General features: G+C 41.3%; 1 protein-coding gene across 1 annotated transcript; it reads right to left on the minus strand.

Moving 5' to 3' along the window:
* LOC308479543 (vitellogenin-2-like) lies at nucleotides 1-26,469 on the minus strand (the record flags this gene model as incomplete). Its single annotated transcript, XM_081010247.1, has 37 exons — nucleotides 1-265; nucleotides 1,037-1,198; nucleotides 1,796-1,946; nucleotides 2,456-2,550; nucleotides 2,900-2,991; nucleotides 3,861-4,047; nucleotides 4,771-4,882; nucleotides 5,494-5,632; nucleotides 6,786-6,928; nucleotides 7,025-7,201; nucleotides 8,292-8,375; nucleotides 9,781-9,831; nucleotides 10,463-11,188; nucleotides 11,557-11,648; nucleotides 11,741-11,906; nucleotides 12,632-12,752; nucleotides 13,257-13,445; nucleotides 13,552-13,621; nucleotides 14,286-14,472; nucleotides 14,559-14,672; nucleotides 15,028-15,129; nucleotides 15,284-15,408; nucleotides 15,849-15,934; nucleotides 16,316-16,533; nucleotides 16,857-17,060; nucleotides 17,601-17,726; nucleotides 17,887-18,064; nucleotides 18,317-18,471; nucleotides 18,589-18,727; nucleotides 19,719-19,873; nucleotides 19,965-20,126; nucleotides 21,448-21,699; nucleotides 23,019-23,167; nucleotides 23,980-24,000; nucleotides 24,668-24,688; nucleotides 26,287-26,307; nucleotides 26,430-26,469. 37 exons carry the CDS (start codon nucleotides 26,467-26,469, stop codon nucleotides 153-155), a joined length of 5,325 nt encoding a protein of 1,774 aa, XP_080866373.1. The 3' UTR covers nucleotides 1-152.
* Between the last annotated feature and the right edge of the window lie 1,269 nt (nucleotides 26,470-27,738).

The following is a 27,738-nucleotide window of genomic DNA, read 5'->3' on the forward strand; positions in this document are numbered from 1 at the left end:
CATAATTGCCTTTGCTTCTGCAGGGTTATGACTTGGCTTCAGATGGCTCAGCAGTGCTTTTTCAATTAACGTCTGTGTGGCTGCCTAGAATTAACATACTGGCCTCCCACAGTAAACGGTATTACGGGCTTCTAATCTGTTCAGTAGGAAAGTTATGCTTCACATTGTTCTTCAGCACAACTGCATGTTACGTGGGCTTCAACAGAGGAAACCAGGTCTTCTGATTTTGCAGCGAGGGAAACCAGATCAGTTGGCAAGGTTGCCCCTAGAAACAAAAGGAAAGAAGTAAAAAAACGTGAAAAGGATTAAACTTTTGCAAAACGAATGGTGCTTCTTATACCTACACCTGAAGGCTTAGCTGGAGTCTCCCAGCCACAACTTTCAAAAGAAAAAACCTTTGCTCTAGCATTGCTATTTTCAAAAGGCACTGCCAATGAACTCTTGGGAGGGAAGAGAGCATTATTGTTCCCCTGCATCTCCCATGTATAGTTTCACTCACTAATGTGCTTCATATGGGGCAAATTCATTTCAAATCATGTTTCCAGTACAGGCTACAATGCTAGATATACTCCGTGGGACTTATATCTGAGTAAACTTCCTTAGAGATGCCGTTGATGAGCAATTTTCATTATTATGACTATAGTGAATAAACTTTTATTAATGCAAGCCCGTGTTTAACCAATTATTAATATAAAAGCATATGTTATACACCAATCTGGCAATCTATGAAAGTAGAAAAAGAAAATTTATTTACAGTGCTTACTGATGCCAGAGAGTTTCAGGTGCTTTAAATACGCTACAAGCGAAAGCCTAATCTTTCATAGAAGCAAAAAACTATGAGCCTAGGCTTGCTGTTATAGCATTCTGAACTCCAATAAAATCAGGCTCCTTGCTGCTCCTTTCTTTCTCTAAAGGAAAGATGTTTTAAACCCCGGGGACATGCAGAAAGGTAGCAAAATGCCATTCTGCAAAATTAAAGCATGACTAGTGTAATTTTAGTGTGTAGTCCAAACCAGTAGACGTTACATGGACTTACCAGCTGAGAGACAGTGGAAGCTGGAAGACACCTGAGTCGTTGTGGTGGGTCTGCACTTGTCCTTACAGCTCAACACGGGCAGAGTAGAAATACATTGCATATCTTCTTCTCCAATCCGGATTGGTTTCTCAAGTCTCCTAGTTGAGTGTTTCAGTTTGCAGGCTGCAACAGATTAAGCACAAACCTTTTAAGACATTGGTTTTTTTAAAAAACAACTAAAAAAGCCAGAGGTTCTACAGCATAATTCCATATTTAACAGTGATAAAGTCCAACAAAACAATGAACTGGGCTTCATAACCCAACAAGAAAAGCAACATTTATAGAGTCACCATCTTGATGCTTGTCGCTTAGCAGGTATATGGGATTCGAACAATTTAATTCAAAGGTTGAAAGTTTCTATTCCTTTTCGATGACTATCTGACTGGCAACCTTGGGCAGCTGTGGACACCCCACCACAGTTGCCTACCTCATTTATTGTTGCTGTTGTTGTTATCCTATTGCTTTGAGCAATGATGTGCAGCTGGTTTTAGCCACGTTTACATTTTCCACATTGTCTCGGATCTGGCATTGCTCTGGGGCATTATGGGAAATTAAAATGGCAGCTAGACCCAACTGCCTGTTGCTGCCCTCCACTGCTGCAGCCAGGTTAAGTCCACCAAAGCTTACTGATGGAGGAAGGGCTAAATTCTGCATGATCCCTTCAAACCCAGACCTAGCTACCTTAGTCATAATTACAACAAACTATCAGACTCTACCTACCTCCACCACATTCATCGGGGACCAGCCAGGACTGAGCAAAGCTCTCTGGATCTTTAGCTGAGTAGCCACTTGGTGTTCGTAATTTTTCTGCATTTCCACCATATACTTCACAAAGACCACAGGTATATCCGATAGTGGGAGTAACGGTTACCTTTATGAAGAGAGGAAAAAAGAGGGGGGAAGTAGTTGGGATTGAGTTGACAATAAGAATTTGGCTCATTCTGCCAAAGCAAGCAGTGAAAATATAATATACAGCAAAGGGGAGCATGTTTCAAATTCCAAGTCTACTAGATCCACACAGGGTCCTAATGGGGATTTCTCTACCCTCTCTGTGTTAATTCCATAACTGCATTAGTGACACATTCAGTAGCTAGAGGGAAATAATTCACTTTAAAGTTTAAAGTTATATTGGAGACTGGAGAGACTTAAAACTGGCATTGATGATTATAACTTCACACATCTGTTCTTCCAGCCACTGCTTATCAGAAAGGCACTGGGAACATCCCAGTTATGTTTTATTGATTCGAAGAGTAGCGGAGTCTGAGACTGTGAGCATTATCATTATTAGCTGAAGAGGGCAATGTACTTTGATGATCTGATAGGCAAGCACAGGTTTTGTTTTGCTTGACCTTGAAAGCATTAGCTGCAGAAGAAAAATACCTGAACATTACGTCCACTGTAGATCAGCTCGTGAATCCCAAACAATGAAGAAAGTACAATTTCGTCACCTTTGCGGTCTGATTTAACGGTAAACTCTGTAAGTTAAAGAAAAGACAAATTGATGAATCCATTGAGAATTGGGTAAACATATAAAATAAAATATTCTTCAGATTAAACTACTGATCCTGTTCAACTGAAAATTCCTGTTCATCAATGCCTCCATTATTTTTTTCAGTATAGTTTAAAGTGAGAGTATACATTATTATTCTGTTTTTTGTGCATGTTGATCCGTGTAAATACAACGTCCTAGCCCTGAATTGCAGGAACAATAAACACTCATCCAGTATTTATTTCATGCTGGTTTTATACTGGTGTTTTCTTTCTTTCTTTGCCTGCCACCTTGAGACAACAGATGACTTAATTTGTAAAAATACATTTACATACCTTCATGTCTGACTGGGAGACGTGCCATTGGTGTTACAGAACCATCAATTTCTACTATGTTCTTTCCATTGCGATTCTTGAGGGTAATTTCACTTGTTTAAAAAAGGGGGGGGGGGAGAAGAAATTAATTAATTCTCTCTCAATGAGTTTCAATTACTTCCAATAAAATAGTTTATATTATATTTTTCTCTTATCAAAGTACTATCATTAAAGGAACAAAATAATTGAATCTGCTACTGTGCATCCTTTAATGTTTTTTTCTTTCCAGATATTAATTTCATCCAAACCCCAAACCCAATTCTAAGCTCACCAGATTCATTTAAAACTAAAGTTGCATTCTGCTAGCTATGATTCTTAGTTAGAATATCACTCCCTGTCCTGTCCTGTGATCTGTCATTGTTTTAATTCTTGAAAAGCAAGTAAGCTTATCTGGGAAGCTAGAGAATTTTTTGTTTACAGCGTTAAGAGGAAAACATAGAGAACCAAGGGAGCAATAGATAAAAGGCTTGAACAGACTGCATATATTCCAGAAGTGTTAATACTGCCCAAATTAGCCACTTGGCACCTTCAAGTCAACATGTGAGATTCAGCTTTGGATTCCATCACCAGCTGAAGCACATAAGGAGTGGGGTTAGTAATGACACCAGTCTTGTGAAAAGCTCTCCCTTTGAAGGCCCACCCAACCCCTACACTGAATGTTTTCAGATGCCCAGTATGATTTATTTACATGGCTGAAATAAAACAATGTATTATGTATTTGTTTTTGTTTTTTGCTTTAATGTTGATTTATCTTGATGCAAGCTATTATGGTTTCTTTTGAAAGAAGAGTAGGGTTAAAATATTTTACAACAAACCGTTAAACATGCACTTTCTTCTTTTTCTTTTGGAAGCTGAAACTTTTTCCTTTCACCCTGTGACTGGATTGGATTAGTGCAAAGATACTGTGGTTAAGAGTACTTACCTGCCAGCGATGGTTAATTTGAGTAGGATGTTGTTTGCATTATTAGATTCATATTTTATCAGCACCATAAACTTCTTGTCACAGGTACAGTCTTGTAACAAAGTCATGAAACAATCTGGAGGCAATCTTTTGTCAAAGTTTTGTCCAGTGAAGGTTGTGATCTTTTGACCATCGATTTTGCAGACACCTGATAACAGAGAAATAAATATGAGTAAGAGAGAGGGGGGAAAAACATTTTTTAAATATTATGTACATCATGGAAGCAATCAATAACCAACATATTGGCCAAGGAGATAATGAGCTTGGAGAATAGCATGGGCATTTTGTTAGGGTTGCCATATTTCAAAAATTCAGAGCTTTTTTTGGCCAAAGTTTTTGGCCATTTTTTGGCAAATCGCAAAAGAAAATTGATGTTTTTTCAGGAAAATCAGCAAAAACAACACTGCCAACATGGGTGGCCATACGTCCGGATTTTCCCAGAAATGTTGCTGATTTCTGCCCGGAAACCCTACATTTTGTATATGATTTTAGCAGAAAGATTTTGGTTTTTGATCGTTTGAACATCGCCCAGGACAAATCTTGTTAAGTGATAGATTTGAATTAGCTGGCAGTGGACTGGGTTTTAAGTAAAAGGCCTCTGAAATAGGATTTAAAATTATGGAACTATGGTGAATATGCAAGAAGTCTTGGTACATTTTACCCCAGCTAAGAAATAAATACTGAGAAAACTGGATCTTGCAGCTTTCACTGTTTCTTTTCTGCATTCACAATAATCTGAGATAATTGTATAGAAAAATACGTAGAGGCATTCAAAGAAACTGATTCGCTAAAAAAAATTATTATTATTATTATTATTATTATTATTATTATTATTATTATTTGATGCTATGGGAATGGTTTAGCTACTGACCATTCTGACTAGCAAGTATCACTGATGGAACATCCCAGAGTTTTGAAGGTTGGTTAGAGTCGCCAATAGGCAGTGAAAACGGAATCATACAGTCTTCAGCATAGATGGTCACCTGGAAAGGAATAGGAAAACAAATTAGAAATTGGTTTTGTTGTCTTTCTCTTTGTTCTTCAAACAGGCACAAGGATGTGTTATTTTATTATTAATATTTATTAAATTGTATACCGCCTTTCATCCGTAAATCTCAGGGCGGTTCACATGTCGAACCCTTACGTTGTTCGCACACAGTTCAGCAACATCATTATACATGAATAATTTCTCACTTCATCCTCAAGTATTCCTTCCTCTTTGTATGATTGGTCAACTAAAATCATACTGGCCCAATAACTTGTATTGCATTGTATCTCAGAAGTTAATAGCTGAACAACTTTAAATGTACACTTTGGGGACAAATGGATATGTACTAAGTGCACACAGGAAGACTAGTATACAAGGCTTTCCTAAAATCAATTCTGGGAACAACAACCAGAGGTCATCTTAAAATGGTCAAGAATTTCACCTCTGGTGACACATTATAAATGCCGCCAGCTATCCCGCTTAATCATGGTCCCAGATCCAAAAAACAAAGGGTCATAAAAATGGTGGACATGTACACCCCTGAATTTCATTCGAAATAATACTTTCACACCTGTCATATCTCAAATAATGTCATCTGTAACTCACAGTGGGTGTCCTCATGATCACAGCGTAGCTTCTAGGATCAGTTAGAGCTATAACCAGTGTAACCTCTTGAGAGGGATTTCTTTGAACTTTGTATGAGTAGCCCATCATGTAAGCAGCTCCAGGAATCACTGTAGTTATTCTTTAAAAAAAAAAAGAAAATGTTTCTTAATTGGCTGTAGTAACATAAAAGGTGTGATTAGCAGTAATTCTAAGCATGGGGGTACATATATGAAGAAAAAATTAACAGTAATAATGACCGGGCAAAATAAGCAGAAATAAGAATGTAGTGGACATAAAATTTAGGTGTTTAAGAATAAAAAACTGAGAGGTGATGAATCTTGGCCATATAAGACTGTCTTAGATGTGAAAAGAAGCTAAACAACAACAACAACTACAACTATAGCAGTCTCATTCAAACAGCCTTCAGGACTAACATAAAACCATCACAAATGACCCACCACAAGGCAAATTCAGGCTTCAGGGCATGTTGATAAATTTGAAGTTGATTTAGGCAGCAGGGTGGGCAGGCAGGGGTCCTGGAAATTACAAGCCTGATTTACATTTGGTGCTGAGGATTGTGTTTTTGTTCTTCAAACGGGGGGGGGGGGGGGGGACTTTCCCACAGAAATCTTCCAGAAATGTAGGCTCTGGATTGTGACTGACTTGATAGGCAAGGATGGTTTTATCCCAGATTGCTGCACACCACACTAAACGAAATAAGTGTAAGGCAGGCCAAAGAGGCGAGGGACTGAGTCTTTGTCACCCCTTCTCTTTGTTTGCCCTTTTCCAATGTACTCAGAGATAGCTGCCTGTCCTGAGATGGAAACTATGGCAACTACTTGGTTGAGCTTTCCAGGGAATGTCTTCATATCAACAGCAACTAGGAGACTTGCTGGGGCTAAATGTCTCCCATTTTTTATCTCCAGAAAGACATAAAGGGATGATAAGTAGCAATTGTCCATAGGCCTGATTAGGCTTCTGCCCCAAAACTGGCAGTTTGTGAAGAAAAGCTAACAGCTTTTTGAAGGCTGTTCCTCTTCAGCAGGTATTCACACCCCACTTTCTATGTCCCAGGCCTTCAAAAAAAAAAGTATAATAATATTTATACCCCATCCATCGGGCTGGGTTTTCCCAGCCACTTTGGGCAGCTTCCAGCAACATGTCTGAGATGGGATTTAGATTAAAACTGGACATCTCCTTTTTGGCCACAGTAAACACACCCATATGCTTGGCTGCAATACACTTAGCAGGGATGTCATAAGTGAATCATTTGAAGATGCGCATCTACTCACTGTTCCACAAAGGTCGTCACTACTGCAGGAAGCCTTTTGTGTTTAGCCTTGAACTGAACTGCTGGCCTTTTAGCAAACCAACCCGTCTCGACTTCTGCAGCGACCTGGTAGTCTTTGCAATCCCAGCCTGCTTCTAGAGTGGTCTAAGTGGCAGAGTACAGCACATTTTTGTTAAAAAGCAGCATTAGCATTTGGATTGAATGCTCTGTGAGGAGTCGACACGCTTTGAAGAGACTCACCCTGAGCTTGTGAGGGGTGACCATTATGCTTTGGAAGCAGACAACTGGCTTGCTTGGCCGTGTGATGTTTCTTATTGTCACTTTCAGCATGGAGGAGCCGTGATAAACGTCGCCGACGATTCCGTATTGTCTCTTATTGCGAGTGAGGCATTTGACAGCAAAGGATGCTACTTTTTCCTGGGACCAAAAAAGAAGGAAAACAAAATTATTTAGACTGTTCGTCTAGTCAAAGAAATTACTCAGACCTATTAGTATCATCTACTCGACAGATGCCAGTGGCTCCATAACCTCTAGATCGGATTACTGCAAAGTGTTAAACGCAGGGCTGCCTCTGAAGACGGTTCAGAAGCTTCAGCTAGTGCTGAATTCAGTGGCCAGGTTGCTCACTGAGACAAGATGGTTTATTACACCGATTGTGGCCCAACTGCACTGGCTGCCAATTAGTAATTCTGGACCCAATTCAAAATTCTGGTTCTGACCTATAAAGCCTCAAACACCTCAGGACCGCAATACCTCAAGGACTGCCTCTCCCCATATAAACTGTCCCAGACTCTGCGTTCATCATCTGAGGCCCTTCTATGTGTACCTCCTCCACGTAAGGTCTGGGAGAGCCTTCTCTGTAGTGGCTCCCCATTTGTGGAATACTCTCCCCTAAGAGGCTCGCCTGGCACCATTATTACATGCCCTTAGCCTTTCCTCTTTACCCAGGCCTTTGGCCATTAAATAATATACGGGTTGTTAAAGCTGGGGCAGGGGTGTGCGTTATTATGATTATTTTATTATTATGCTGTTTACTGAGTTTTTATTATTGTGCTCCGTAAAATGTGTTCTTAATGTTGTACAATGCCCTGCCATCTTTTGATAAAAGACGATATATAAATCGAATAAATAAAATGTTGGGGAAAGTCAATTGAGTCTCTTCTGAAACCTTTAGAAGGATGATTAAGTTATTTCTTTGGCCCTTTCAGAAATGGCTCATTGAGGCAGCCTCATCATAACAGATATCTGTTCTGCTCTAGCCTACTCAGTCTAGATACTAATTTATTACTGGGGGTTTTTTGTATTTTAATTTTAATCTAAGCCATATTTTACCAAGAACTACCTTGATGTCCCTACTGAGTCAAAAGGCAATGAATACATCAAAAGATAATTAAGTATATAAAAACCCAAATAAGCTATAAGTGATTAATATATTTTCCAATTTATTCCAACTATGCCCAGCTTGTAAATTTCCACCAGCCTTGCCATTTTCCAAAGGGATACTGACCGAAGAGCCTTTTGTGTATTCTTCATTGCTGGAGCTAGAGGAGCTGCTGGAGCTGGAGGAGGAGCTACTTTGCTGTTGTCTTTGCTAAAAAAATGAAAAGAAAAAGCATCGTCAAGATTTAAAGTTAGTCCCAGATTAAACAGTGATGAAGGCAGTTTTCTTTGCAGCAGCGACTGGCAGAGGGAAAGGTGGAGAGGCCAATGATAGGTGGAGACGGAGCCAGTGACAAGCAGAGCCAACTCATTCTAGTCCCACCCCCATGTTCCCTGCTGTGTTCTAAAAGGGTGACATTGCAACAAAGAAGGATAAAGTTGGCAGTCAGGGCCTCCTCCTGTACTGGATGCAAGTGAGGCAGTGTGGCAGGGCTCCATTCGCCACAATGGACCAGCCTCTACAGTTTCCTTGTGGGTGTTAAACGCTGTAAAAGTATATAATCGTTATCTCCTGGTCTCCATCACGAAATTGTTTCGGACTATACCACCCTATGCATTTTAACAAAGATGGTGGGAGTGTGAGGGTGGGGGATGAGTATCAGTAATGCTGAAAAAGTCACCAAGCACTCCTTCACCCAGAAGATTACACCATCACCTCACAAGGGAAAGGGCGGGATTTCAACTGCAGAGCAATTTTAAAATACTAGTCATAACGATAACGAGAAATCAGCAGTCCAGCGGGCTGAGAATATCGTCATCTGGCTTTGCAAGAAAATGGCGCGGACAATTTGGGAGAAATGGTGTAATGGGAATAGAAAGGGTGGTGTTATGGAATGGGGGTGACCCCCCCCAAAAAACCCCTAGAAATTGTGGTTTTGATTATTTGGAGTATTGAAGGGAAGATTTGAGGTCAGTGGAAAACTACAGGCTAATATTTCTTTCCAAGCCAGGGCCTCACCTGGGATAGAGGCATTAACATGACAAAGGGGGTTGATGGCCCATCTGAGAGCCTGGGCTTGGGTTGCCATGGTGATGGGGTATGAGTTTGAGGTGACAGGAAAAGAGAGTCTTGAGCAAGGTATGCCGGGAAAAAGAAGGAAGAGAAAAGACATGGCATCCCTGTTGGGCAGGCTGGCTGAAGGCTGGCAGGGAGAGATGCTTTGGGCTCCAGGGCTGCACTGCTGTGGGGGACAAAGCCCCTCTTGAAACGACGATGCTATAAGTTCTTTACTCCCTCCATGCAGACAGGAGATGTAAATAGGTGAATAAACCATATTTCTTAAAGCTACAACAGTCTCCGCCGTGTCTCAGTTCTCCATAGGAAAGCAGACCCTGGGTGAGTGCCCGGACACACACACACACACACCAATAATCTTGCTACCGCTCAGCAGAAAGTGGGGATGGCACCCAACTTTTGTAACAATATTTTTTAAAAAACTGTATTGCTGCTAGTACAAATGCTCTAATGGTGCATTTCTGACTTCCCTTTCTCTCTGTGTGTGCAATCTGCCTTCTAAGTCACCCCATAACTAAAAACAAAAAACCAAAAATCTTACCTGCTGTTTCACTGACAGGAAAGAATATTGAAGAAGTTTGGAATGCCTTCCCTGAGAAAAGAAGAAAGTTTAAGAGTTTTCAAGAAAAGGGATTGCTTTTTTCAGTGGCACCAACACAGAATAACAAAACTTTAAAAAGATAACATGAAAGATTTAACCCCATGAACAATGTTGGTTTAAAAAAATTCAATAGTGGGTGCTTCTGAATATCAACCTCTCGGAAATATTGTCAGAGAAAGTGGATATACATTAACATAATTAGCAAAATCCAAGCCTTTTCTGTAGGAATATTAGCTAGAAACAGCCAGCCCAGCTTGTTTTGTCACCTGAGGCAGAACCTGTCGGCACCTTCACCCCTGTTGCCACCACAGAAAAGTCACCTCAAGCATCATTAAGCTTCACCAAAGTCTCCTTTCAATCTTTTTGACGTCACAGGAGACTTTGGCGGATTTGGGGGTGACTTGGGAACAGTCTATATGAGACCTCTCCCCATGTGGCCCGGCCTCAGAGTAAGAACAGTGACTGCTTGGTCTGGTGTGCCAGTTGCTGCCTGCCCTAGCCAGACATGCTGGCGCCCATGAAGCAGTGCTGCTTGCTTTCTCTTTCCTTTCAAATGTGGTGGCTATGGCTGTATTCCAACCACATTCATGAATTCGACTGAGAGCAGTGACAAAATAGTTACCTTTTCCTGGGAAATGTCAGAGCTTTCACTGCTGCTGCTGCTGCTGCTGCTGTCGCTGCTGTCGCTGCTGCTGTCACTGCTGTCACTGCTGTCACTGCTGCTGCTGCTACTGCTGCTGTCACTGCTGTCACTGCTATCACTGCTGTCACTGCTGTCACTGCTGTCGCTGCTGCTGCTGCTGCTGTCACTGCTGCTGTCACTGCTGTCACTGCTGCTGCTGTCACTGCTATCACTGCTGCTGCTGCTGCTGCTGCTGTCACTGCTGTCACTGCTGCTGCTGCTGCTGCTGCTGCTACTGTCACTGCTGTCACTGCTGCTGCTGTCACTGCTGTCGCTGCTGTCGCTGCTGCTGCTGTCACTGCTGTCACTGCTGCCACTGCTGCTGGAAGAACTGTCTCTGGACTTTCTCTGCGGAGAATACTTGGTTTTACGGGGATGTTTATTTTTGATGTCACTGTTGCTGCTATCGCTGCTGCTGCTGCTGCTGTCGCTGCTGCTGGTGTCACTGCTGTCGCTGCTGCTGCTGCCACTGCTGCTGCTATCACTGCTGCTGCTGCTGTCACTGCTGCTGTCACTGCTGCTGCTGCTGCTGCTACTGCTGCCCTTTTTGCTGGGCCATTTTTTAGTAGAACCGGGTGGTGGAGATGGGAAACGATCCGATTTTGTGTAATGCTCATCATCGTGGCCTTTGGCATCCCTTGCATCCTTCTGCGTTTTGTCTCCACGCTGCAGCGTGATTCAGAGGAAAGCAAAGAAACACCTCGGTTAAATATATATACATCATGACATCATTCGCTTGCTTTCCTTAACAAGGGGCAAATAATAATAGCTGTTCAACTGGCTGTATTTGTTATAACACATGCATAGCTATGTTAGTCGCTGCAGAGAAGAGGAGGTGGGCAAAACAGAGGTGCTCATTTGTTCAGAAATACATTTCATCTCCAGCACCTCATACCCCATGATTCTTACGTGGACAGCTTCGACCCTTTAAAATGGCGCAGTCCCAACATAGCCCCCCTCTATAGATTGTTCCACAGAAATATTTAGTTTGGACAGTAGAAGTGACAACTTAAGATCAAGTGTCATTTACATACCTTTGCTGCTTCAGAAGCTCTTACATCCCTTTTCGTCCTCAGTGCTCCAGAGCCTAGTTGGAACTCGCCTTGAATCTTCTCCAGAGGAACAGCTGTATAGATTAGAAAGCGTGCATAAACGTTAGAAGTGGAAGGCAAACTTGTGGGTGCTTACAAACAGAATGTCTTGGTCATATGATAATACCTTGTACATAGAGAAGCTCCACTTGATGTTCTTCACACAGGTAGTGCAACCAAGAAGTCACTTTGGGCATGTCTTTTGTTTTCTTGATGGTCTTCAAACACAACTGAGTCATGCACCAAGGCACCCATATGCAAGTGGGCTTATATTTGTAGGAATCGCTTGATTGCTGAATTGAACAGAGGCTTGTCAGTATTTAGAAATGTATCCCGGCACAGTAACATACGCCAAAACCAGAAATGGGCACCATACAATAATAATTTTAAAAAACCCAACCCTGTGGAATCTGAGGGGTGTGTGTGTGTGTGTTCTAGGAGGGCTCTGGAAACATTTTATTATTATTATATTACTATTACTGTTATTATTATTATTATTATTCCTATAAGCCCATCTCATGAGTGTGGGTAGTACCTTTTATAAAATATCACCTGTGGATATAAATTATGGGAAAGAAAAGCATTTCTTCTTCTTCAGAACTATTGCTTTGATCCATAATTAAATTGATTAATTAATGAGTTAAAACTCATACGATGACTCAAGATTTCTCTGCTGAGGTGACACCTTTAGCCTTTAGCTAATAATTTACATCTTTACCATGGCACGTTAACTTTTGCAAAAGGCATGTCTGTATTAGTTGTAAACTTAGCATGGAGCCACCATCATTTGACTTTTACCTGTGAATATCCATAGTGTCCAAGCGCTTTCAAGAAAGAATCTAATTTCGCTAAATACACAAGGACAATTTCCCCCAGATTTCTAAACAATACTAACTAAATAAAAGGAGAGTTATAGAAGAAGAAAAAGACGACATATCTGAACCACAATCAGCTAAATACAAGGACAGGGTATAATGGCATTTACCACAGAACACATCTGCACACACACACAATTTACCTTAATGTTGCCTTTTTCTGAGTCGAAATCTCCATCCAAAATATCTATTTCAGGTCTTTCGGGAAGTACTGAAGCCTTCTTCTCAGAATGTATGTATCTTGCAACAGTATGTGCCTCATGACTGTGTGGATATGCAATGAAAACTTTTCAACATGCAAATATGAAGCCGGGCATATCAAAAAAGAACTCATTTGTGCTAGGAACATAGCAAGAGGAGAGAGACTAGCTGAGAAGTAAGAGGCTGACCCTGAAGATACAGGATGCCGGCGTTCAATTTTGGATTCTTGACTTGGTTAAAAGATGGTTTCGGCTGCACGACGGGGGCACATTTCTGTCTAAAACCTTAATTGCTAGTCATAGGAAATGACACTGGGCAAGTTAAGCTTATGGCCTGACTCAATTTAGGCAACTTCATATATTCATACTAATCCTCCCTCAAAATGGAGAATTATATCGCAAAGCAGGATTTTGGGGAAGCCAATAACAGAGAATGATATAAGCCTTGATTTTGCGTCTGGCTCTTACCTAAAAATCCCCTATGGTCAAGTTGTATGTATCCTTACTTATGAGGAAAAACCTTTATGGGCAGTAGCTAACAAGAAAAATGATAAAATAGCCACTCTACCTTGCCATTGCCAACTCAAACTGATCATCACGGGGTGGGGCGATGTCAAATTTGAAGTTCTTGTTTCTGATGTCCACTGTGGCATTCATGTTGAATACGCCTTGTGTACGGATCTGGGCTCTCATTTCCAAACCGTGTTGCATGTCGTATGTGTTCACTCCCCAGAAAATCATTCCGTAGCCCTGGAGGCTAAAAGGCAATGAGAATGAGAACATTTTAGTATGCTGGAATAATCTGTGCGTTTCGTTTCTCTCATTTCCTTATTTTTCCAATCTAATAATGTTCATCTACTTACGCAAGTTTGCTGTCAACTTGAAGGTGGATATTGGCTTCTCTGAGATCACCATGAGATAATTCTGTCCTTGCTAGAGAGACAAAAGGAAGACAAAAATGCTCAAAAGGAAGACAAAAATGCTCAAAACATAGACAAACATCTATGAAGTTTCTCTTAACCATTTACTACTGAACCATTTACATTAGTAAATATAGGGCTTTTAAAGATATTTGCTAATGATTTGGTATATCAAAGAAATAGGCCATTAACTGATGAAACATTGTAGAGAAAAACAGAGTGCTCTTCTGCTTACAACTCAGGCAGGGATGTTAGTGTACTCTGGTGCTATTAACTAAGTTGTCATGAGCATGACAGATGATGCTTCGATGAAGCAAAAAACAGACCTTTGTTGTGCTCTCATTACACCTTAGTAAATAGGAAGTAACTTCATTGAAATTAGACTAGTGTGAAATGCAGTAGATCACATCCACACACCTTAGATTTAAAGCACGTTTATACCAGTTCAACAGGCATGGTTTTCCCCAAAGGATCCCAGGAACTGCCATTTGCCCCTCACAGAGGCACAATTCCCACAACCCTTCTGAAATGACACTTCCAATTATTTTCTGGGGGAAGCAAAGTAATTAAGCCTGTTCCCTAAAACCTGGGTCTCAAATCTGTCATGCTCTGTGATTTTCTCCAACGTATGTGATTTCCAACAAACCATTGTGAAATTTGATTATCTCCAAGCTTACCCTTTAATAATCCGTGTGCCATAATGATGCTATTGGCTCTTGCTTGGAATGGCAGACCGATAACTGTTGGAACCACGTACTGAACATCTAGCATCACAGCTTTCATAAAATGTTGGTTGATGTTTTTAAGGCCTTCGATAACCTTATGCAGCATGGGCAGCTGATCTTGTCTTTGCTGCTGCATGTTCTATAGGGCAAAGATGCAATAGGTTAAAAGACAAGGAGACAAAGCTGATAAATATGTTGAGGGTGGGGGGACACAAACTTCCATACCTTCATAAATGCCTGCATTTCATCAGTGGTTATAAAGATCAGTTCTTGACCAAACATTTTGACAGAGGCAGATATCACAGGAATCTCACGAGAGAACTCCTTGAATCCTGGCAGCTGAAAATCAAGCCCATGAGGGTTATTCAATACTGGGTTTATTCAAGTAAATTTAAGGAAATAAAGAGCAACAGAAATGGTTTTTCTATTTAATTCTGCAGCCCTCAATACACTCCCGTTGCAAATGCTTACAGCTTTCCTTGATTTTACAATGCCCTCAGAAACAGCTCAATTTATTTAGCTGTGAATGGGTAATCAGGTTATTCACTGCAGCCTTTGCCACACTGTGGATCTCCATTTGAAGTGGAGAAATGTGGCACCAAATCCAGGGTTTCACTAGTGTAACCACCCTGACAAGGACCTCCTCCATCATTCCCCTATGGCGAATACATTGAGAATCTGGAAATATGCATACTTTTGCTTCAGTGTCCTTTATCTTCTGATATGCAGGGTATTTGTCGAACTGATGTGTGTTCCTCCAGAGAAGTTCCTTGAGGCCCTGAGTTCTCACTCTAACCTTTAAAAAAAACAAAAAACAGAGGGAAAGTTTTGAGAGCAGTTTGCTAACGTTCAGCATCTATGGAGCAACATGGAATGATAGCAAAACAAACCACTCAAGCATCCCTATCTCCCAACCCCTAGAAATGATCTGAATAAAATGTAACACAAACCTCTAGAGGCTGAATAGTTGAACCTGCAAAGTTTACTTCTGTTTTCCAGATTATAGTCGAAGGGAGCATTGTTTGGGGGCTTTCGATCATAAACCATTTCACGAGGAATCCTGCTCTGTGTTTGCCTGCGGTGGAAAAAGCGACAACAATGAGCCATTGCTGTGTTATTAATCCTTGTGAATCAAAATGGGATCCCTTGGCTACTACTGCTTGGAAAGATTTTCCCTGGCAGAAACTTGTGACCATCCATGGTTTTTTCGTTTGTGAAATTCAACAGGATGTTACTGCTGCCAACACAACAGAATATTTGAAATTTCAGTTTCAAATATTCGGTTTACTTCTACTTCTAGTTAAGTATTTTTATTTATTTGCTTGATTGGGGGGGGATCTGCCACCCCCTGCTACGCCCATGTCCAACATAGTATGTTAAAGGGTCTTTAAAATCATTGAGCCCTTTGGAATAGATGCTTTCAGTTCCAAAGTGCTAAGGAGCGGATTGTGATATCCAAAAGATGGTGGCTCGTTTGGATAAAAGCCAGGAAATGAACAGTTGTCTGCTACTTACTGCTGAAGCCACTGACAAATAAAACCTTGCTCTGGTGGAGGGGTCTGGGGTTCAGAAGTTTAAGAGCCATACTGCACGCAGAAGACCTAAATAAAACAGGTTTGAAATTAGCAGCAGGTAATAGTAAAAGTCTCTACATGCATGTTTGCTTGTCTACTTAATGCATTCATGTTCTGCTCTTTGCGCAACAAATCCCAAGGTGGTCTTCAATGAGAATTTGATGATTAAAATACTACGAAAACACATATAAAAATGAAAGCACTTCCCATTTGGCAGAACAAACAGCTCAATTACAGTGAACTGGATCCAGATTTAGTTATGCTTAGAGCAAACCTGCTGCAATAAATCTTACTAACTTGAGTCCCACTGAAATGTTACCAGTTTAGCAGTAGGACCAGAACCAACTCTAATGAATAGCAGCAACAGATTTATTGCATGAAGGGTGATCTGATTGTAGATCGACTTACAGGCTGTAGTACAGAGGGATCCTGACATTTGACCAAGCTTTCATGTGAGAGTAGGCAAAATTGACCAATTGCAAATTGTTCTCTTTGAGCAAGACATTGGCAATAGCTGTCACTGTTGGGATGGCAGGGTTGGTTTCGAAGAGGCCAATGCAAGCCATCATTCGGATGGTCACATTATATGAAGGGTCTGCAAAGATCTGGAGGAGAATGCCTTGCACCTACAGAAAGAGAAGCACACCATGTGGGGGATCAACTAATAGTATTTACCTGGCAGCAGTTGAGCGCATTGAAGGGATGAATCAAATGCTCAGATTTAAATGGATCTGTCTTGGGGATCAACTCACAGACAGGAAAACAATGTATGGGAGAGTTTTAAATAGCTTTGAGAAAGGGGTTGCTGCTGCTGCTGTTTTAAAAAGATCTTTATCAGATGTGACTGTGTAAGTTTGCAGTCCATTGACAGCAGTAAATCTCAGCTGCTTCATGATGCCAAATACTTTGCAATCAATATATCGAGGTGACTTTCCTTTGCTCTTCTTACCTTTGTAGGTTCCTGTTTGCCAATTCGCGCCATAGTCTGAACAGCAGCTGCTTGAATGTATTCTGAATATCTTTTAGAATCAATCACGGTTCTCACTAGCTTCAGGCTGGCTGGCTGAGCTGCATTGCCGATGGCTTTCAGAGCCAGAGTAATTTTGTTTTCATTGTGTTCCCTGGTTGCATCAGTTAGGAAGTCGTGCAGAGGCTGCAGACAAATGAGATGAACACTTTTTAATTCCATTCAGAACCCCATCAATGTTGTACATGTCACTATCCTCGCTCAGTGAGGAACAGATGAAGAGTGAGATTGAGAGGGACCATAGATTACTGGAACCGCCTATAAGTGTCTCTATGGTTTCAGAATATGTTAAGTGCTGATTGCAAAAGTACAGGAACGTGGCACTGATGGCACTGAAAAGAATTTAGGGGCCCAACAGTCCATTCACACAAAGAAAACTCCCCAAAAAGGCAAGAACTCTTTGTTGACAAGCTAACCCAAGATCCCAAATGTTTCACAAGCACACAACTGGCCTTCTTGAAAGGCACAGGGCGAAATTCACTCAAGGAAAACTATACATCTTTGTGTGGGAAGCTAAACAAGTCCCTGTGCAGAGCAGGTACGTTTTGGCTATGGTGGGATTTCAAAATTAATAGTTTGAGGTGTGTAATTCTCCCTTCTCTCTGGGAAAGGCATTCTTCTTTTTATTGGGGGGGGGGGGAATAACTTGGAACAAGGACCATATACCTCAAGCAATTTGCTGGAGCAGGAGCGAGAATGAACACATTGTTTGTAGACGGTGGTACCATATCCCAGGTAGAAAATCTTCACAAGCCAAACTGATCCGGTATTCTTTATTTTGGGGAGCATTTTCTGTGGGTGAAAGAAAGATTTCCAATGAACCAGAATTTGAAGGAAGCTTCTTGTTACTTTGTGATAATTTTTTCTCCTGTAGATTTTATAGCTAATGTGATTTCCTATGTAACACATTGTTCATTCTGATACACTCAATTATAATTTTACATGTACTTACGATTAGCATGTCAGCAATTTCTTCAGCTTTATCTACGTTAGGCTTGACAGAGTGTAAGGCTAGGGAAATTGTCCAGTACAATTCCAAATCGTGCAGTTCATCTTTGACAACTTTTTCTTTGAGGAATGTCAGTGATTCTATAGTGCCAACAGAGGCGACTCCAATCAGGAAGGCATTCCTGCAGTGAGCAGAAAAAGAACATTCTGAAAATTTCATTCTTCATTCTTCACTACACAGCAAACACTGACTGGTTCAGAGTCCTTCCACCCTTGTGGACAACAGGATCTAGAATCAATCTAGATTGAAAGAAGCATGCTGATGATGAGCATGAACGATTCAGGATAGGGGAGGGGGGGAACCTACGTTTTGGTGCTAGTGTGTTTGAAGCCTATGATGCTGCTGTGTCTTATGTGCTAGTCAGCCAACGTACCTGGCGTTAGGTTTGTTCGAAAACTTATTGTAGAGAAGGTGCAAATTTTCCAGATTCAAATAACGAAGCAGCTGGCTAAGCTGTAAGTACTTGTGGGCATTGTCTCCACGGATGTCTTGTGGGAAGCGGTCAAGCTCAACCAATAGCTCTTCAATCTGTAACAAGAAGGAAACAGTAACTAGAATATATTCACTGTGATGGAGAAAAGCACACTGCTCTCTTATCGGCTTTATGAACCATAGAACTATTCCATATGCCAACACATTCCCTACCTGTTGCTTAACGTCTCCGGTTCTGACAAGCATTTGGGGAAGAACCTCTGGGAACTCGTAATGAATGTTTACATTCCGAAGCTGAACCTGCGGCAGTTGGGCATGTTCATTTGTCACCTCAGTCAGTGTGAGCCTTTGCCTGGAAGGGAAGAGAAAACCACAAGTACCATTCAGTGATTTGTGCTGTTGCTCATCCAGGCAGTTTCTAGATCGGCCCAGGGAAAATTAGGAGGAGGGCAACTGGGAGATATGGGGAAGCTGATGGAAATGTAACCAAGACTGAGTCAGAATTGTATCTCTAGTGGAAGATGGGGAAATATTTGATTGGATTGTTTCTGCTTGCAGGCCTGACTTCCATTCCATGTGCTCATACAACAAACTTCTGTTGTTAATTTACACTCTGTGCAATGCCTCATTTACTCCTGAATGGAAGTCTGATTTATTAAAGTCTGTGGGGATACTGAAATCAAGAGAACGTAGACCACACAAATGACACCTGTCCCCATGTAACGGCAAGCATTTGATTTCGCACACAAAACCTTTGTTTTTGTTTTTCCCTTTGCCATTTGTAGTTTGCAAAATACTCAACAGCCTTAATTTGTCTCTTTCCTCCAAATGAATGGCAGAAAACGTGTTGTTCTATGTTAAACGTTTCATCAGCTTCATAATTTCATCAGCTTGCCAGATGGAATTATCTCTCCCTCTCCTCTCCTGCTCAATGTTCTGGGGATACCCTGATACAGGAGAGCATGGGAAGGGCATGGGGTGAGGAACAGAGGTAGGGAAAAACCCATTGCCTAGGTGAAAGTCCTTACACACAGCTTATGCTGTCAGAACTCATTGGGTTAATTCTGCCCATAGTCTCCAGGCCCAGGACTTTAAAACTAATATTTCATTGGTGTAAAGCAGTTAAGTGGACATGAACAGCCTTTACCTACAGACAGATAACAGCAGCTATTATTTGGGAGGATTTTCTTTATTTTATTTTTATTTTGCAATGCTGCAAATGCTGCAAATGCTTTTAGTAGCAACTGGGTTGCTACTAAGACCAACTCTTGCATAGCCTAGCTGGAACCATGGCTCACTTGCAGACTCTTTTAAAAGTTATTATTTAAGCTATGGTTACTTACGTAGCTTTCATAACTCCGGCACCCTCAGCTCCACTGAATGGAGAAAGCTGGTAGACTTGTTCGGCATCGACTTGCAAGATCTGAGCGTCAGCTCCAGAGGGATTATATTTCAGTTTGAAGGTGAAAGCTTCAGTCCCTTGAATCATCCTGTTTTGCTATAGAACAGAAGGAAGCGCCTCTAGTTAGCATGGCTTTCAGGCGGACGTTACCCTCGCTTGTAAGCAAATCACGTTCCAACATTCTTACCAGCAGGCAGTTGGGGTTACGGTGGATGAAGAACGTTCCAATGCTGCGCTCCATTTTGTTCCTGCAGTTGTTTGAGTCTTTGGTCCTAGAAACGAGGACTGTGCTGCTCCTCCTGTCATCTCGGATGACGTATCTTGTGTGGCACTCACCTCCAATTCCATCCTGCAAGTATAGATTTAGTCATTCTGTAGAATGGCACATGATAAACTCGGGGGGGGGGGTTGGTTTTATTTTTTAAATGAGAGGAAGAAGGCATGCAAAGGAATTTGTGGGGTGTATCCCAGGACACTGGAACTAATGTTAGGCATGTACAATTTCCACAGCTGAGTGTTTTGTAGAATCATAGAATTGTAGAGTTTGAAGGGACCACAAGGGTCCTTTGGTCCAAATTCCTGCAATACAGGAATCTCAGCTAAAGCATCCATGACAGATAATGAGCCATGAATGGCAAGATGCACATCCATGACAGCATTCATTTAGTGGCTTCATAAGGGGCTGGACTTGAGGGCAGAGATCCAGGGCCCCACTCAATGGAATGATCAGGAAGGCTGGCTTACCATATTATGAAATAAGTGAATCAATACACTTTAATACACTTTACTGTCTAAGTAGACCCCCACCCTGGTTAGACTATTAAGTCTCCAGAGCATAAGATTACCTAACTGCATGACTTATCTCATTTATTCTGTTTTAAAACACCACATGTTATTTATTTATTGATATTTTAGACAGCCAGATAGAAATAGGCCTTGCAGTTATTTGAGTAAGCCCCAAACACTGACATAGGCCTGTGGATTTCATGGTGAGGGAAACCCAAACCGTGGGAGTCAAACCCTACCATCTGAAATCCCTGAAACTCAGTTCTGGCACCTCTCAGGTGGGCGCCATTGCCATTACAAGAGAACAAGGGAGGTGTTCGTGATGAGTTCTGGCACTTCTTTTTCTAGAAAAATAGCATTGTCCAGGAAACCTCAATTGCAAATTCAATTACTCAATGAGAAACTATCTAACTGAATAGCATTTCTAATTATCTAGGTGGAAATGGGAAATTTGGTGGCTTGGAGTGAGATGGGAAAGGGGTGGCATCACACATTTTGCTTCCTGAGGTGAACAAAATGTTGCCTCGCTCCTCCTACAACATATAGGTGCTGATCAGGTTGGCTTGTTTCAGCACTGGTGACAGGAGGACGAGTGTCCACCTGAGGCCTGCAGGCTAACATAAGGGGCAGAGGGCAGGCCATGTGATCCACATAGCTCCACCCTCCAAGGCCTTGCTACTGCAGCAACTGTTGCCTGAGGCAGCTGCCTCACTCTACCAAATGGTAGGGCCAGACAGAAAAGCAGAAAACCACAGGAGTCATTCAGGGGAACAGAAAACAGTGGGGAAAGTAAAAAAAGTGAGATAGTTCAGTACTGAGGTAAACTAAAGCTGCTCGAAAAGACGAGTCCAAATGCATATTAAATGTACATGGAGGAAACGAACCTCTTGTAGCTCATACTCTTTCTGGTTTTTAATTGACATGGAAAATCCGTTCAGGAAGCCTCTGACAAGATTCACACAAGGCAGAGGTGGGTCTCTTGGCACACGGATGTTCTGAACCTTGCCATTGACGTAGCCAAACAGGAAAGAATATTTGGTGCAAGCAATAAGTGATTCAGGTTGCCTGGAGGGTGCTGCAAATGGAGGCTCTCCCGGAAAGATTCCGACAGCATCTTCAACTTTCAGAGATGCAATCTGAGGAAAAAGATGAGAGAGTAAACAAATTGCTTTTCATTTTGATTCTGAAACGAAGAACAGTGTCTTAATCTAACTGAAGCGAAGCACCTGTAAATCCAACTGACTTCAGCGGGAGAGATAAAGAGTGCCATCTAATACACGTCTACTCAGAAGTAAGCTCTACTGAAGTGTGTGCAGATTGCAGGGCAACAATTATTAGTTTCGGCTGCATCGTGCCCTTTCATGTTATACCAAATAACGTGTTTTAAATACAAACAGGATGCCCTAAAAATGATTATACTGTCTTTCTTTTTTTGCATTAGATATACTTTTGCATATAATATCTTCAATATATTCAAGCGATAAACGTATTGTTCTTACTATTATTGCATTTTTACCCCACTTTTCCTCAGAGTAGCTCAAGGTGGTCTACATGGTTGTTCTCCTTACAACAACCCTGTGAGGTAGATTAGGCTAAGGGACTGTGGCTGATCTGAGTTCACCCCGTGAGCATCACAGCTAAGTGGGGATTTGAACTCCGGTCCCCTAACTCCTAGTCTAACACTTGAGCTACTGCACCATGTTGGTGTAGTGATCTAAATAAAGAGCTAACTTAATTCCCCCTTCTTTCCTTGTAATTAAACTGGCTCCCCAGTGTACTGTTATATAATGTAGTAGAGATAAAGCAAACATGTGCATAGGAACTCTTTTATGAACTATAGCCCCAGAAACAATATTCTGTGAAAAGTTCGCAACTATTTTTTTTAAACAGTTGTGTTGTCAAAAAGTGAAATGAAAGCCAACTTAGCTTTCCCCTTTGCAATCCATGGGTGATTTTAGTCCCATGTGAACATTTAGTCAATATGATTTGCTGCCCTTTCATGACACCCCAAAGCAGCTGCCTCTCTCTCTTCCGCCCAATACTAGGGCTGGTCTAGTTGTCTTCATTTCACCTCTCCTCATTCCTCTGATCGCTGCCTTCTCTGGGCCACCACAATAGAAATTTGAGGAAATCCAAGTTTGAAAAAAAATTAAAATGTTGTTGTTGGTAAACAGCTGCTTCACTTTTTCATGTTTAATCTTTAACTTAAGGTTAATTTAAAGTTCAGCATACATTTACTTTAAGGTTCATCAAGAACATCACCTACCCTCTCCCCTCCCACCGATTCTATTTTGGATACACATTTGATTTTAGGATTGCATGATGGGTGGAGAGTACTGGAGTTTACAGTGAAAGGTAGATGGCACCTCCTTGCTTGCAATGCATCAGGAATTCTAGAAGGGATGCTCTGTAGTCTGATGGCTATTTAAAGGAACTGCATAATGATGATGCTTACCTTGAGAATATTCTCCTGTTCGCCTCCATAGATATCTAGCCCTCCAGTCAGTCTCACAACAGATCTTCCCATCTCATATCCTTGCACTGTGGTGACAACGTCGGCGACATACTTGTAGTGGTAGCGTTTCCCATGTTCAAAGCGTGGCTCTACAAAAAATAAGAGAGAGAACAATTTACACCTGCTGTATTCCATATATGCACACCCAGTAGGGTGTCAAGATTTAATCAGCTTAATCTATGTTGTGATTAATTTAACACTTTAATGGATTAATTGCAGGGTGATGTTTCGCTCTCAGGGCTGCAATTTAAAATTTTGCCCTGCAATAGGAAACAGGCAAGAAAACATTTCGTTTAAGCATGAGTGCTGCTTTCGCTTACTACTGTTGCTTTATACTTCCTTCAGCATCTTGAAAATGTCTCCAATCCTGAGCTTTGGGTGAGATGTGGATGCATTTAAATGTCATTAAATGATTAATCTAAAATGTTCAACGTTTAGATAGGACTTGAGCGTTCAAAGCGCTTTAGGTTGTTTATTTTGTAATACTGATTTGGTCAGTATTATTATCCCCATATTGCAGATAGATTCATGGCTGAGGAGCAAATAGGGTGGTGCGCCTAAGGATATACAGTGGGAATTTTCAAATTTGTAGCTCAGCTGCACAGTGCAATCCTATGGCTATCTACTCAGAAATACATAAATTCTCTTGTGTGCAATGGAGCTTACTTCCATTGGTAGGTGTGTATAATAGCAGGGGTGATGCTGGGCTTCAATACACATCAATGGTCAATGGGCAAGATAATGAGCCTGTGGTCTAAGAAGATCTGTAGGGCCACAGTTTCCCCACCTATAGGACTGAAACTGTTGGCAATATACCAGCTCAACTAATTCCTCCCTCGGGTAGTCAACTGCCCTAAAAGTCATGTTAATCAGTGTTATGACATGTTATAGATAGACTTACTGATTTCGGCAGTCTCAGGCCCTGGGAAAAGAAATTGGATAGGTTACAAATTGTGTATAACAGTAGACCATAACCACTTCACTGTGAAATATACAAGTGGGTCCTAAAACAAAATGTTTTGGTGTATCCTCATGTTCTAATAGAAGTGTTCCTGTCTAAGATTCTCGTCAGCCAGCCATGCCCTTCTTTGCCTCACTCCATTCCATTCCCTATGTAGTTTCCCCACCACCACCTCAAATGGCAGCCAACATTCCATAGCTATTCCAAGCCTCATGGGGCTGCTTTAAGGCATGTGTTTTTGTTTGTTTGTTTGTTTGTTTGTTTGTTTGTTTGTTTGTTTTAAAGAATTTGTACTTCTGGGAACCTCAGGGGTTCACCAAACACACTTAATACCACCCTCTTGTTTCTCTGTTGCCCCATTTTGGTTCCTATTCTGTCACCACACTGGCTGCAGTAATTGATTATCAGTTAAAGAAATTCATGAATTAAAAACATTTAGTATTGTGAATCAATAGTGCGGAGCACTTTATAGTGTTCAAAGCAGTTCACATAAATGATCTTCCTGCAATCCTTACAACAACTATCTAAGACTGGCCTGCACAATTGTCCCTATATTCCAGATGGAGACACACCCGGGTGGGAATTAAACTGGAGATTTTCAGTTGATTTAAATTCCTCTCAGACTTACCAGGTTCTTGCGTCTGGCCCTCTGAGGGAAAGAAATCAGATAGGTTAATGTGAGTATAACTGCACAAACATACAAGCACAAGAAGAGTCTGCTGGATTGGGGCATTGTCCCATCTACTCCAGCATCCTGTTCTCACAGTAGCCAACCAAATGCCTGTGGGAAACTTGCAAGCAAAACCCAAGCAGAAGAGCAGCACTCTCGTCTCCTGTGATTTCCAGCAACTGGTATTCAGAAGCATACAACTGCAAATCGTGGGGGCAGAGCATAGCCATTACGGCTAGCAGTTGCCAATAACCCTCTCTTCCATGAAAGTTTTAAATCCTGTTTTAAAGCCATCGTCACCTCCAGTGGGAGTGAGTTCCAGAGGTTAACTATGTGCTGTGTGAATAATTACTTTCTTCTACTCTGTCTTGAATCTTCCAGCATTCAGTTTCAGTAAAGTACAGCATTTTAATCCATCTATCTTTCTGTCTATCTTTCTGTCTATCTATCTATCATCTATCTATCTATCTATCTATCTATCTATCTATCTATCTATCTATCTATGCAGTTTATTATCAGAACTCCTGAACTCCTGTTCAGGATTCCAGCCAGCCAGCTATGCACTTTTTCAGGTTGCTGCAGTCCATATCCCCTCCCTCCTGGTATTCCAGATTTATTTTCCAACCGACACTTAATATTCTCTGGCATCTGAGCATGCAGTTTGGAGATTTCTTCCTCCCTACCCCCCACTTTAAAACACACTTTAAAATACCTCTGGGTTTTCCTGAGCATGCTGATAACACTCTCTCACACACCGCTTTCCCTGAGCATTGCCCTTTTTCAGCTCCATTTCTTTTGGCACCTACCATCTGAGTTTGCTATTAGAGTGGCTTAGGTAAAGTGTATGCTGGAAAATGGATTCATTACTGGAAAAGCTTTCCGCTGCTCAAATCTATACCCACAAAGATATATCCACAAAGGTTCATTTACACCCATTGTGTTTCATAAATGTATTGCCACTAAAACTGCATCCAACAATCAGATTAATTACTCAGTGATGATGACACTAAAACTTCACTTGATTAATACAGAGAGAAGTTTTAATTAGCAGAGCTGTGATTTATGTATTTGTCAGCCTCTTTGGGCTTTAGTATAACACTGCAATAGGAAACGAAATTTCCTTTGAACAGTGAGTTGTTGCTTCTGCTTATTAATTCATAAATTACTTCATACTTCCTTCAGTATCTTTAAAACGTACTCATATTGAGCTTTGGGTGAGATGTAAGTGCATTTAAAAATCATTAATGAATGAATTAATAAAGCTTAGAATTTAGACAGCCCTCTATAATTTTCAAGCTCTTCTCATAATTTAATTTTGTAATTCTTACAACAAGCCTTCAAGGTAGGCCATAATTATTGTTCCCCATATTTCAGGGCTGAGGCTCAGAAAGATTTAAGCATTTTGGGTCACTTAACAATACTTAAACAAGGAACTTCCAGATTTTGCAGTTCAGACACTACACTACACAAACTCAACTAATCTCTTCCCACCCTACCCTAAGTGGTTGACTATCATGCAACTTCAACAAAGGTACTATGATGATTTTAAAATAAGGTTAGATTACTGATGAACTTACTGTATGGAATCTTCTGGCACGCTAGAAGAGAGAAATTGAATAAGTCACAATGTGAGTACTGACAGCAGAAAATAACCTTCTTCTTTTGCTAAACTCTACAGAATTCTGCAAAAGGATAATAGTAAAAGCAATTGCCGACTTACCCACAAGGGCGAACAGGAGGGCTAGGACTATTCCCCTCATGGTGAAGGCGAATGATAGCCCTCAGCCACAGTGGGCATTTTATAGGGAGATCAGCAGTGTCACATGATCCATACTGATCAAGATTTTGCTGAGCATGCAGATGTTTATCTCTCTCAGCAAACTTTTCTTTTGGCAATTGCTGATTTTTTAAAAAAATAATAATTTTGGGGGTGTAGATTTCCTCATGTCCAGCAGTCATCTTAGGCATCACTTTAGGTGAGAGAGACATTGACCTGGTCATTCTAACCTAACATATGATGCAATGGTTTACCTACTGACAAATACGGATAAGTTATTTTGAACCTTGCACCTACCATTGTATAGTCAAACATCTGGTTAACCACTGTGAGAGCAGAATGCCATACTTTCCAACATTTCTCTGATGAAAATAGGGACATCCTATTATTATTATTATTATTATTATTATTATTATTATTATTATCATTATATTTATACCCCACCCATCTGACTGGGCGGCTTCCACCATATAGAAAAGCAGAATAAAACATTAAAAATTAAAAATTTCCCTATAAAGGGCAACCTTCAGATGGCTCAGGGGTCAGATAACTTCATACCCTCCAACATTTATCTGATGAAAATAGGGATATCCTAAGGAAAAGCCAGACATTCTGGGATCAAATCAGAAATTGGGATGGCTTCTGTAAATCCGGGACTGCCCCTGGAAAATAGGGACACTTGGAAGGTCTTGGATGCTGGATTAGATGGGCCTTTGGCCTAATCTAGCAGGACTCTTACTCTGCTATAATAATAATGTTATTATTTATACCTCACCCATCTGGCTGGGTTTCCCCAGCCACTCTGGGCAGCTTACATCATATTAGTATGTCCCTCTCACTCCACTGCAGCCAGAGCTGGGCCAAGACATTTTGGCGCCTTAGGAGAACCCACTCTGCCAGAGAAGAAGGAGCGAGCGATGATCTACACTGAGAACAAGGGTGGGGGAAGACCAGCAGCACCTCCTCTTTGCCCAGAGGCAACATTGTGGAGGGGGCTGCTGATGTGGCAGCAGATGTGGCCTCCAAGGAATGCACCACAGCTGAGATTGCCACTGCAGCAGCAACAGGGGGCAATACATTCCTTAGGGGGTGGATCTTCTGCCCCTGAGGCAGTCACCTCACCTTGCCTCATGGTAAGAGGTAGCCTCCTTATGGAGAAGGTGCAGAGCTGTTTGATGGAGCAAGATCCTTTTCTTAACATGTTGAAAGTGGAGGGACTGAGAAATACCAAAATATAAGAACTGAAAGGTGT

Source organism: Podarcis pityusensis (assembly GCF_964106645.2).
Source record: "Podarcis pityusensis genome assembly, chromosome: 6".
NCBI lineage: Eukaryota > Metazoa > Chordata > Lepidosauria > Squamata > Lacertidae > Podarcis > Podarcis pityusensis.